Below are 12,779 nucleotides of genomic sequence, written 5' to 3'. Positions count from 1 at the left end.
TTTCAGGTGCACTACAATGTTGGCAAAAACCTGGCTGACAAGGGAAATCAAAGTGCTGCAATCAAATACTACAGAGAAGCTGTAAGGTATTAGAATTTTTACTCCTTTATTGAACTATCCTAAAATTGCTTTAAGGTTTAACAGGGAGAAAATGCTTAGGTATTCATTTTCATGTTCTGCAGCGATGCAGAGCTAACAATTTGCATAAAGGAATGTGTCTCCCATACATAATAATAATCTCTTAAATTTTACATTTTAGGTTGAATCCTAAATATGTACATGCCATGAACAACCTCGGAAATATTCTGAAAGAAAGAAATGAGCTCCAAGAAGCAGAGGAGTTGCTGTCCTTAGCTGTACAAATACAGTATGTTTAGAACAAAGCCAAGCAGTATTTTGTACCAGCTGAGCAGAAAGGATACAATGGGATCTTCTGTTCAAAGTGCTCAGTTGTCGTCTCTCTTATTTTTTTCTCCAATTTATTCAGACCTGATTTTGCTGCTGCATGGATGAATCTAGGAATAGTACAGAACAGTTTAAGAAGGTTTGAAGAGGCAGAGCAAAGCTACTGGACAGCAATTAAGCACAGGAGAAAATATCCAGATTGTTACTACAATTTAGGGCGGTTGGTGAGTATTTTTGAATGAATTATTGCTATTAGAGTAATCTGTGCGTGCATATATTTCTGCTATGTTGTTAAATGCTGATCGTTATTCCAGTTTAATTGATTTGTAGTTCAGGATGATTTCCTACTTTCAGTAGCTTTTTTCTATTGCTTTCCTAGTATAATCCCTTTCTTATCACATTTGGTAGTCCTACTTTCCATATAAAGACATCAAACCAAAAATATAGATTGTGCTCTTTTGTTTAAGAGAGATCTTTAATCATTTCTCAATATCAGACTGCTTTACAGTCATGAGCATATTCCAACAAATTGTTAGGTAGTAGAACTATGCAAAAAAAAAAAATCATTTTAGATTCATGGAAATTTACTTATTCTCTTGTGTAGAAAATGCTAATTTTCTTTCCCACTTTATTGGTGCGTATGTATCTGACCAGCTTCCAGAAAAGAAAAAAAAAAAAAAAAAAACAACATAAAAGTGAAAAATTATTTTATAACAGTCTATCTTCCATGCTACCCTAGTATTCTTTTTACATTTCTTATTTTTATCTGTAAGAGCAAGTTTTACTAGAACAGAAAGAGAGAGATTAATAATCTTTGTGCCTTTAGTCCATAATTGAAAAGTCAAGTAAATCTGAGTGACATTACTGGAGTTTTCTTTCTTTTTAGTATGCAGATTTGAATCGCCATATAGATGCATTGAATGCATGGAGGAATGCTACAGTTCTGAAACCAGAGCATAGTTTGGCTTGGAACAATATGATTATATTACTTGATAACACAGGTATGAACCAATGGAATATTTTAATGAGTAATTCAGTGTCTTTCAAAACTCAGTTTTATCTGTATTTATCTAAAAGGAGTTCTACTTCTTATTTGGCTACCAAGACACTCTCTGTAAAAATTAGAATGCTTTCTAACTCAATGGTTTTAAAGCATCACTTGAAATCCAGCCCATCAATTGCATTTCTGATCCTCATTTGAAATGACATCATTTTGCAAGCATGTTTGTATTAGAGACCAAACTTCAGAACTCTCAAATCTCTGCTTTTGTTCTTCTAAAAGTGTTATTTGTTGAAAATAAAATGGAGGTTTTCTGTTGTCTTATTCTGTAGGCCTTTATATTTATGTGTCAGAGATACCTGTTTTTCTTCAAAAACACGTATAATCAGCCCTTCATACAATATGCGTGCTTGCAGCATGAAAAGTAACTAGTAAGGCTGTGTTAAGATGCCTTCTCTTTTTCCACTGCGTGGCTCCCAGGCAATCTAGCTCAAGCAGAAGCAGTTGGAAGAGAGGCCCTGGAGTTAATACCTAATGATCATTCCCTTATGTTTTCTTTGGCAAATGTACTGGGGAAATCACAAAAATATAAGGTAGGTAACTAGAGCTCTCTGTGTGTTTTTTTTTTTGTGGTGGTGGTGGTTTTTTAACCATATATACTGTGTATAAACTGTGTGTGTCTCTGTAGAAGCGGTGTGAGGAAGTCATTGCGGACTGTGACTTCGTCAGGATTCAGTGCCCATTTCTGTCACAGAATTGTTGTGTGACTCTGACCTAAATTCATCTCACCTTATTTTAGATGTTGTGTGGTGTTTTTTTTGGAACATTGATTGCTGCCCTAAACTGTCAATGGTCGTTGAAGAGAAGTAGGCTCTTAAGCACACTAGAGGGCAGTTAGGGTCTTGTATTGGTTCACTGGTTCTCTCTGGAGAGAACCTCCTCTGATTTAAAGTCCTTGGTTCAGGGTCCAAAATTAGATGTGATATGTTAGTTCTGGTGTTCTTTCTGTGTAAGGAAGCAAGGTTTCCCATTACCCGATATGAATTCTAGCCTCATTACCTCAGAAGCTATCTAAAATGAAGATATCACAGACTCTCTAATCCCAGGTTGAGGATGGGATACCTAAGTAACCACAGAATATTATGGTATGCTCATACATTGAGCAATGTATTGAACTTTCCCTTGAATATAGTTGGCCAGTTAGCAAGTGGTACTTCAGTATTGACTACTTGTATTTAAAAGTAGTAAATGTAATGCAATTGAGGTCAGAGAAATATTTTCCAGAAGGAATTGTATGAATATTCAGAGAATAAATCATACATAGTTAATATTTTTCGTTACTTTAATTGACTCAATAGTTACCAATGTATGCATGCGATAGGGAGAAATAAATAATGGAGCAAGTTTTTTGTATTCCTCAGAAAAACATCATTTATTGAACTATGACTGCTGGGGGGAGGTTGATGGCTTTTGATATGTTGAAATGTTAGCAGTGCTGAAGGAACATCCTTAGTGTAAAAGAAGTAAGATTTTTTGATATTAGACTTCATAGACTTGATAGAATGGATGTGTTTTTTCCACCAATTACCGTGTCCACTAACATTTCCAGTCATGTCCAAATGTGGAGTGATGACCTGTCCACATGTCAGAGGCCCTGGTAGGCCTAACACCTCCTTTGGTTTGTGTTGGTGATGCTGTTACCCACGGCATTGCATTTTCTCTAGACTGTCACTTTCATTTTTTGTACACTCTGTTACTAGTCTCTTTCCACCTGAAGCTGTTATAAAATATATTTTTAGGTTACATTAACAAAGTTCCAGAAGGATACAAATTAACATCCAGAATGTATAAGGATAACATTATGGAGGAGTTAATTGCTAGTATTATTTTGATGAGTCATGAATATGAAAGAATAGAGTATTGTACAGTTATTTAGCAAGAATAATATGCAGCCTGACAGAATAAAGAATGTTTATAATGAAGTAAGGAGAAGAAATAAGTGGAAAACTAGGTAGGAAACTTTCTCCAGGTATAGGAAAAACAAGTCTGTCACAGTGGATTTAAAAAATAACAAAGCAGGTAGTGCTTTTGATGGCCAGTTCTGAGAGGTCATTATGCTGCATGGGAATGCATTGGAGACAGTGGAAATGATGGTGGGAAAAAATGAAGCTTTCAAGGCAGCATCCTGAATAAAGCAAAAGGCGCAGTGGAGCCCAGGGAAGAAAGGAGGGGGCCACTGACAGTTTTAATAGTTCAACAGGGAGTAGTAGGTTTGTGTAGAGCAAAATATAACTTATCTAGTAACTTGAAATTGATGGGTTATAATAGGGAGAGCAAACTAAGGGCATTGGGAAGTGCACTTAGAAAATTTGATGATAGCAGTAGCTGTATTTTGTATGGATTGGAAAGTAGAGATACAGGGTTGCTTTTGTTGTTGTTTTTTGTTTATTTTTAAGTGGGAGAATATACAATTAAGATAAAAAGAATGGGAGATTAAGATTTCTTGTCTACCCCTCCACATGTAAAAACAGAGAGAAGTGGATGGCTCTTTAAGGATTTTTACTGTGTATGGGAGGGGAGGGGAAGACAGGGGATTGGAGGCTGTCAAGGTGATGGAGGTGATTTGCAGAGGGCTGCCTGGCTGTGTCTGTTGTGTTGTATAACCTCAGGCATTTCATTTATTAGGTTACTTTTTATGTGTCTGTATAAAAGTTGATACTACATTGGTTCTGTTGCCATAAAGTAAGATTTGGTTTGGGTTTTGTTGTGTTTTTTTTTTTTGTTTGTTTTGTTGTGTTTTTTTTGTACTTCATATTTTAAAAGGCACAAAATTGAAAAGATTTTGCTATTATGAAAGAGTTCCTTCAAATAAGTACACAGTATTCTTCAGTTTCAAATGCTCTTTTCATTAGAAGATAGATTTTCTAAGACCAAAAAAAAAATCCCCCAACCCGTTAAGATTTCTGTTTGTATCTATTCATGAATGATTTATTGTTTCAGAAACAAAAGCACATACAGGATGAGTTGTTTTGGTGTTTTCGCTTTTTTTTTTTTAATTAACATCTGTTATGTCAAGTTTGATTTCTCATTTAAGTACTTGTTGCAATGGACAAAGAATCAAACTATCTTTAGCTCTTTGAAAATATGTATGCTGTATTTTTGTTATGTATACATCTATGCTTTTTCTGTAAGAAGTATAACAAATTGGAAACATTCAGCATTTTTTCTATTTGAAAAAAAGCCAGACAACAATTTTGTGCTGTGGCCTTGGCAGCAGATGGAATGCAGTGTGCTTTCCCAAAGCCTTTGCTATACACAGTGTGCAAGTTTCTTGACAACACTTGATTTAAAGCTTTGGCAAGACAGTCATCTGAAATATCACCGGATGTACTGGAATGTATATTTACACCATATATCCGCAATAATATGAATGTGATGCACCATCAATAGCCTTTAATCAGACAGTATGCTTCTACAAGCAAAGCAGTGGCAATAAGAATGTTTCCAGAGTGTGGTTGGAGATACGTACAGTAATGAGAGTCAGTCAAATCTGAGCATGTGTTTTATTATATTTTCTGGGAACACACTGCACATGTTGTCCCATCATACATCAGCAGTGAAAGGGTGAGTCTGTACACTAGATGCTTCCCCTCTTTGTAGCTGACAACATTCAGGTATAAAAATGCAGTAATTGGACAGCACAGCTTTCAGTCTGTTGTTAACCTGCCCAGTAAGGAAAGTGGAAGTTTACTTAGTAAATTAAAATACTAGGAATTGCAGTGGAAAAATTACAAATTGTAGGACTAATGACTACTGCATAGTTTCAAGAGCCATTCTGCTGTTGATTTTTAGGTTTGGTTGGGTGTATATAAAGAGGTTACCTTGCAATACCACAAGGCTTGCCAAATGTTTGAGTCTTGGGGTGTTTCTCAAGTGACTGAGTTAGAATTGTAGAATAATTTTGACTGGAAAGGGACATCCAGAGGTCATCTAGTCCAATCCCTGACCAAGCCAGGCACCAGGACATGCAGAGGGACACCCAGCTTGAAAGCAGCTCTGCAGAAAAAGACAGGAGGCTCCTGGTGGACACCAAGCTGATCATGAGCCAAAAGCTCTTTTTGCTGGTGCCCAGTGACAGGACAAGAGGCAATGGATGCAAACTGGAACAGAGGAGATCTCCTCTGAACAGGCAGTACTTCTGTGCTGTGCAGGTGATGGAGCACTGGCACAGATTGCCCAGAGAGGCCATGGGGTTTCCTCCTTGGAGACGTTCAAAAGCTGCCTGGAGATGGGCCTGGGCAGCCTGCTCTGGGTGGCCCTGCTGGAGCAGGAGGGTGGGACCAGATGGCCTCCAGAGGTGCCTTCCAGCTGTAAGGATCCTGTGATTCCTGCCCATCCGTTTGTCCATCCTGTTTAAGTGTGAATGGTGGCCTTCCCCTCCAGTGTACTGACCAGTCCCTCCAATTAGGGGCTATCTGTAATGTTCCTGATAGAGTGTTCAGTCCCATCACCCAAATCAACGCTTTGGGTCTCAAATAGCCCAGTTCATCTAGGTACATCAATAGTCAGGTATGTGAGAATGCTAGAGCTGGTGATGATGCCAGGGAAAAGCAATGCCAAAACTTGCAGTGTAGAATCATATACTGCATAAATTTCTGGTCATCTGGTTCCCTTGTTCACTCCTATCCACATAGGCCTTCCACAGGAAAAAGAAGTACAGAAAGGATACAGAAAGGAGATACAGAAAGAAGTACAAAAAGAACTACAAAAGGATTTGTTGAGAACCTAAAGTCTCCTTGACCTTACAGAAGAAAAAAAAGCACTTTCAGCATCAGCCTTTCTTGGGTTGAGAGTGGCAGCCTTAGCTGTGCTCTGGAACGCTTTGAAAGGAGAGTGAACTTTGGGTTTGAATTTGGACATAGCTCTTCAGTCACTCGAAGTTGAGTCACTGACATCAGAAACTTCTCACCTGTGGGACCCTTATGGAACTTATGTCATGCTCCTCAGAAGAACACAGCAGAATCAAAAATTTGGCCGATAGATTTTCTTTCTTAGCAGAGCCTGTGTGGTGCTGTGTAGTTTTAAATAGCAAAGGCTTAGTGCAAAGGAAAGGCCTTTTCCCCAGGGTTGTTCTCAAATACCTGGGACATTAAGTGTGTGCACTAGAATAGGTAATTTTATCTCCAGGTAATTTGACCTGAAACTAAATGAGCAACTTTCTCTAAAACACAGCATAGCCCAGAATCCATGTGAAATTGTTTATCTAAAGTATCTATTCTTGTATGCAAGTGAGTACATATGGTCCATTTGGATTGGGAAATATCTTTCTAAACTTATACAGGAAATATGCTCTGGAACAAAAGTGTCTGTATCAGCAGCTCATTTGGTAAAATAAAAATGTCAAATTAGGGAATTAACTTAGCAGTAAGTTGTTCTTCTGAATATTTGGTGAGAGTTTGGCTTTTCTAAGTACTCAGACGTCAACAGTCCTAAGAGCATACACACTGCAGCTGGGAATATGGGAAAGGTTGCTTGGAAGAAACGTGAGAAACAGTTCAGTTGGTTTGGTTTTTCAATAACAGACACTCTGCTGTTCTTCATAGAGAACCATGTTGAAACATCTGTATGAAAGGTTTTTACTGAAAAGCTCCTGCCTGAAATGGTAAAAATTGTTAACGGGAAAAGGTGTCTAAAAGGAGTTTTCTCAGATGCTACATTTTATTATGCTTGTTTTGATTGAATAAATAGGTAAAACTTCAGCAGGTAATGCTTGAAAATAACATAACTGAGGGGGGTGGAAGTTAAACTGCTTTATAAACTTCACTAGTGCTTCACTTTTCTTTATTTTTTTATTTTAGCTCTCAGCTAACATAATGTGAGCCTGTGAAATCTTGGCACTTATTTGTACCACTGTCACTTTTCTGGAGGCTACAGCCACCTGAACTACAGGATCGTGCAGGCTTAGATTATACATACTGTGGCATCGTATAGATATGGCACAGTTTGGAGTTTCTTTCAGTTACAATTTTGTGTACATTTTGTATTATTTTATATACTGCAAGAGTAGACTGTCCTGTTGACTTGTTCTTCTAAATTATTCAGGAATCTGAAGCATTGTTCCTCAAGGCAATTAAAGCCAATCCAAATGCTGCCAGTTATCACGGTAATTTGGGTAAGAGCTTTTCTACATCTTATCAGCTGCATTGTTTATTTGCTTCATATTTGTTGTGTTTTAAAAGAAAAGGCAATCTTTTGAGCCTTCTTCCTGCTGGGCAGATTCCTATTTTACTTCCTAGAAAAACTGCCAGCCAGAGAAGAACAGGGCACTAAACCAGAAAAGCCATCACATGATATGACAGATCAAGAGGGCTGCACAATCCAGCCCAGAGGTAGCTGCACTTCAGTGGCTGCAAATTGGTTCATTTATGCTACGCTTGTAACCCGCAATGAGCTCACCAGATAAGAGCTGCCATTTATGGCTCCAGTGTAATTCATTCCTTCATCATTCCCATGCCAGTTCTGCTCCCAGGCTTTGCTCCTGCATTTGGCAACAGAACAAGCAGCTACTGTGCCACCAGCCAGTGAGAGACCCTCACTGGAAACAAATGCCTTAATGTTGTTTTCCAAGTGATTGGCAAGGCTGTGCATTATTCAACAATATTGCTAACAAAATTCTTCACTGACGTTCCAGCTGTGCTTTATCATCGCTGGGGAAATCTTGACTTAGCAAAGAAGCACTATGAAGTCTCTCTGAAGCTGGATCCTATGGCACCCGGGACCAAGGAAAACTACAACCTCTTAAGAAGAAAATTGGAGCAATTGCAGAAGAAAGGCGGTGCCTGATGTTTCTTTTCAGGTTGTCCGTGCATGCTGTTTACTGTTAATGTTACATGGTTACTTTTGACCATGTAAAGGATTCAGTCATTGTTTCTCAAAAATAACACCACCACCAGCAATGCACATTTGAATGTCCAATTATGCCCTCCTACAGATTCTAACATTTCAGCTGGAGTTTGGAGGATCTTTTTTTTTTTTTTTTCTCCTGAACTGCTTTTAAAGTCCCTTAGGACACTTTTATAGGTATACGAAAGCGATGCAGATGGATTCACAGCTGTGAATAAATAGCAATATTTGCTTTCACTTGCAATTTGATATCTTCATCTGACTTTTTAGTAGCAGGATGAATATCAGAAGGCAGTTTTATTTCTGAAAGTGTTTCTGGAAAAAAGTGCAATTTCCTGTTTAAACCCTGATCTGTTCAAGTATGAAGAATATCTGTCCACTTCAGTTTTATTACTGCTTTCTACCGCCAGTCCTGCGGAGACAGTGGAAGAATGGATTCTCTCCAGCACATCAGTTTGCTCTTGTAATTTGAATTATGCCCTTGTTCTTGTTTCTGGCTCCACCATTTGAAGTGTAGGATTTGTACAGGTGTAAATGAGTGCTGTAAAAGGTTTGTCAGCCACTATACTGCTGAGGTATGCTTGAGTGAAGAAAGTACTCCTAGATTTAAGGCAAAGATTTTAGCAAGCAGCAAAGGGGAGAGGACAAAGTTTAAAAAGACAGAGGGGTAAGCTAGAGTGTCTGTTCTTGCAGGCCAGCCTCATCTAGCACAGACAGCTTGGGCCACCAGTCAGCTCTCGCAGCCAGTTGGTGGTCTAAACACAGAATAGCATCTACAGGAGCTAATTCCTGTGGCTTGAGGCACTGCAGTGCTTTCTGGTTAAGGACATAACTTTTGGCTCCTACATTGTTGGTAAATAAAGAGAGAATTTCTGTGGAAAAGTAACTGGGCAAACAACCTGACCATGGCTACTGAGGTATGAACTAGAATGATCTGATTCCATTTTTGTCTCCCATGGCTCGTGAGCTTGCGAAAGAGACAGTTAAATAAGCATAGCTGTTAATGTGTAAGCTGATCACGTTGGTGCGGGAAGATTCAGAGATGGTACCCATTGATACAGTGTCACTTTTCAAAATGTGTTATGCTTTAATACATGTTTAAACTCTGGCTGTCCAAAGTTGTTTGTCTTGTGCCAGTATTTACATTCCTGCTTCAGGAAATCATCACATGTCTATTTTATTTGTTTTCTTGTTTGCTTGTTGTATTTAAGGTTGGAAGATTGCTATCAGATGTGAAAACTATGGAATTTAGCCTCTCTCGTTGCATTCCTTTGTTCTTTCTTTTTTCCCCTCATAGGAAGACATTGATCAATGCAGTGTTTGCAGCTTTCCTAAGGAGTCCAATGGTTATGTTATAGGACATTGTGGAATGTTCCCCATACACAACTCATCCATGTGTGGAACCACTTAAAATGTTGAGGGAATGCCTGCCATAGGACAGTATGCTGTGTGGCCTTGCCAGCTGACTACCATATTCTACTTCTGTGTCTTGAACCTATAATAGGCTAATTTTAAATTTTTTTTTTTTTGAAATGACAGTTGCTTCAAGAAGCAATGTCTACAGAGCACAATACAATACTGCAGAGCTACCCAAGCATCCTCTGACAAAGCTCATTTGGTAAAGTAGTGCAGCTACTTTAATGTAATATTCTTTCCAGACTAACTATAAATCAAGACAGCAAGGCTCTGGCAATACAATACTGACCACAAATTTGGCTTTGAATGAATGAATATGCCGGCATTGCACATACCCAAATTGTATGTTGTCATACTAATTTTAGTTGAGGTACCAGAGACATGTGTTTGTATTCGTGCAGTGTTCTGCTAATGCACCCTATCTTTCAGCAGGGCTAATTGGTTCCTGTAGGGCCCCAAGTTGATGCATTGTATCCACTTCTTCTGGTTTCCAGACAGAAGTTTCAGAAAGCAGTTTCTGAATGTCTTTATAGGATATAAACATGCTTTTTAGTAAGTCTCCTTACTGGTCCAGCAGAACACTGCACCAGTATGGTTAGTCATCTTCTGATAACCAGTATAGTTCAGTCACTACCAACTTTTGTACCCAAAATGTGCTGAAATTGATACACTGTTCAGTACAAACAGCACACTTTTAAGGCCTGGCATGCATCAGATACAGAGAACACGTAACTACATCAGTCACAAGGTATTAAAGGGCTGGGATCCGGCTGGACATGCTAGTTTATAACAGAAAATAGATGTTTAATATAATCAGGTCTTTTCTGTATATTTGGAATATGACATATTGAGTTTAAATTATTATTCTCATCATGAAGTTCATATGTATATTTGTGCCTGTTGGCTGCCAGGTTAGATTTACAAAAATCCAGTAGATCAATATTATGTATGGAGTATGAATTCTTTCTAGCTCATTACAAACCGAAGTTGTTGCAGAAATTCCTCTGTGGAAATCAGTTTGTCCTCCTACTCATGAGTCTTAAATGGAAGCGATACACCAACAAGCTGAATACCTTGTTGGCATTTGAAAATGGTGTTTACTCTTCAATACAGACAATGGGATTTATTCTCAATTGTTTTTTGGGCACCTATTGTGTTACTGTGAGGGGTGGGAATATTTGTTTTATATCATTTTTAGTGCTATAGAAATTCAATGTAATTACTTCTATGATGGTAATAAGGATACGCTTATGATTGTGCATAATGTTGACGTAAATTGGGTTCAAAAAAAGCAACAAACAACTGATTTTTCAATTAAAAATTTCCTAAGACTTTAAGAACACTGAATCATAAGAATGCTAAGGATTTTTTACTTTGTCTTCAGAATTATTTTGAGAGTGTAAGTAATACTGTAAGCTTTATTGAAACGTTTATATTATCATCACTTATCACTTTTCTTGTTTTCTTATACCTCATAACTGACTCCTGGAATAGTGCAAAACCAGGCACCCTGGATAAAAAGAAAGGTATAGAAAAGTGTCCGATTCTGTATGAAAATCAAGAAACATGGATGCTTTTTTTTTTCCCAAAGCTTTCTTGTTCAAATATAGTTCTGAAGAGAGAAATACAGAATGATTCAATGCACAGAACGGAGTCAGAACAGAAAAATGTTCACACTGATTGCTATAGATGACAGCCTATTTTCACCAAAAACTTCCAAGAGAGTTCCCTTATTGTATGTTTCTCTCATGTCTAGAATAATGTCATGTACATGAAGTTTCCTGTTGCTTAATTTCATACTTAAAACTTAGAGATGTGGATTGTGTGTATGAGCACTCAGAAATAAAAATCTTTTATTTGTTAAAAATATTGGGCCTGTTAATTGGAAACAGATTCCTCCATATTTTAGACATCTGCATCTGAGCTATTCATCCCAGTTTTTCTGTATTGTCAATGGGAATAAAACAGGTAATCTGAAATATGATTCATCTAAAGAAAAAGATGTGAGGCATCCTGTGCTTGAAGCAGTCATTCCTCTTCACTAACTTCAAAGGGCAACTAAGATGATCAGCTCACATATCTGAAGAAAACCTCACTCTGCTGCTTTCAGATGAATTGATCTGGTCCTCTATACTTCTCCTACAGTCCATCCTTCGCACCAAGAATATTAATAGACTGCCATTGAGGCAAAGTGGTAGGTACTTGCCTTGAGAGTCAGAGCTATAGTAGTTAGATGAGGGGATGGGATAAGACAAATGAGGAGGGATTTGGGTTCTGCAGACAGTTAAATTTATGAAACTGATACAGCAACTGAATGTCAAATCTCTGCCTATGTTAACAGAACATTTGGGTCTAGCTCTACATATAATTAGCTTGTCTGCAATTACAATAAATGGTAAGAACTTCTTGTTAAATTGACTTTTTGCTGTGGTTCGTTGCTTTGGAAGCAATCTAAAGCAACTGTAAATTTACAAAGATGAGATTTTTGTCTTAAACTGAAGTTGCTATTTCAAGCTATAGCTATCAGAATGTCAAATGTGATTCCGTGTTCTGATGGGATTTTTTTGCATGTTTTACTTTAAATATCTTTATTTGGTGGTTCCTGCATGTATTCTTCATTTCATCTGAGCACATGTACATTTGCATACCTATCATTATGTGTTTATCCTCACATGAATCTTGACTTGGCCCATTCACTGGAAGTGCTTCTTTTCACAGTTTGTGGTAAGTCTCTACCAACCATGTGTTTGAGGGCGTGCTGAACCCAAAAGCGAGGTCACAATTGAACCTCCGATGTTAAAGCAGAGGTGGCCAAACTTGTAGGATTGTCATGTGCCACCACCCTAAGCTGCAGGTACTGTGAGTAACAGCAGCTTCAGACTGTGTGCTGGGCTCCACGATAAGGTGAAGTGTTTTTATGTACCAGTAACATACAAACACGGCAATGTTGATGCTTGGAGGAAAAAGGACTGTCTGCCCGCTGTGAAGAAGCTGATGCATTCGGCTGTACAGGCTGTAGAGCACCGGATGAGAGGTTACCTTGGTATCAGAGAGC

General features: G+C 38.1%; 1 protein-coding gene across 3 annotated transcripts in view; it reads left to right on the top strand.

The window, feature by feature from the left end:
* TMTC4 (transmembrane O-mannosyltransferase targeting cadherins 4) overlaps positions 1-11,591 on the top strand; it is a 52,884-nt gene extending 41,293 nt beyond the window's left edge. For 2 of the 3 annotated variants that reach the window (XM_084505546.1, XM_084505547.1), the window contains exons 12-18: positions 7-86; positions 260-367; positions 488-629; positions 1,292-1,406; positions 1,886-1,998; positions 7,508-7,577; positions 8,097-11,591. In XM_084505546.1, the coding sequence (XP_084361672.1) occupies positions 7-86; positions 260-367; positions 488-629; positions 1,292-1,406; positions 1,886-1,998; positions 7,508-7,577; positions 8,097-8,248 (780 nt within the window). In that variant the 3' untranslated portion in view covers positions 8,249-11,591. The remainder of the gene's footprint in view (positions 1-6; positions 87-259; positions 368-487; positions 630-1,291; positions 1,407-1,885; positions 1,999-7,507; positions 7,578-8,096) is intronic. The other variant, XM_084505548.1, reaches the window with a different exon arrangement.
* The last annotated feature ends 1,188 nt before the right edge of the window (positions 11,592-12,779 follow it).

The sequence above is a fragment of the Aythya ferina genome, assembly GCF_964211825.1.
Source record: "Aythya ferina genome assembly, chromosome: 1".
Classification (NCBI taxonomy): Eukaryota; Metazoa; Chordata; class Aves; order Anseriformes; family Anatidae; genus Aythya; species Aythya ferina.
Note: the sequence above shows the minus strand (reverse complement) of the source record. Positions and strands in the feature narration are given on the sequence as shown.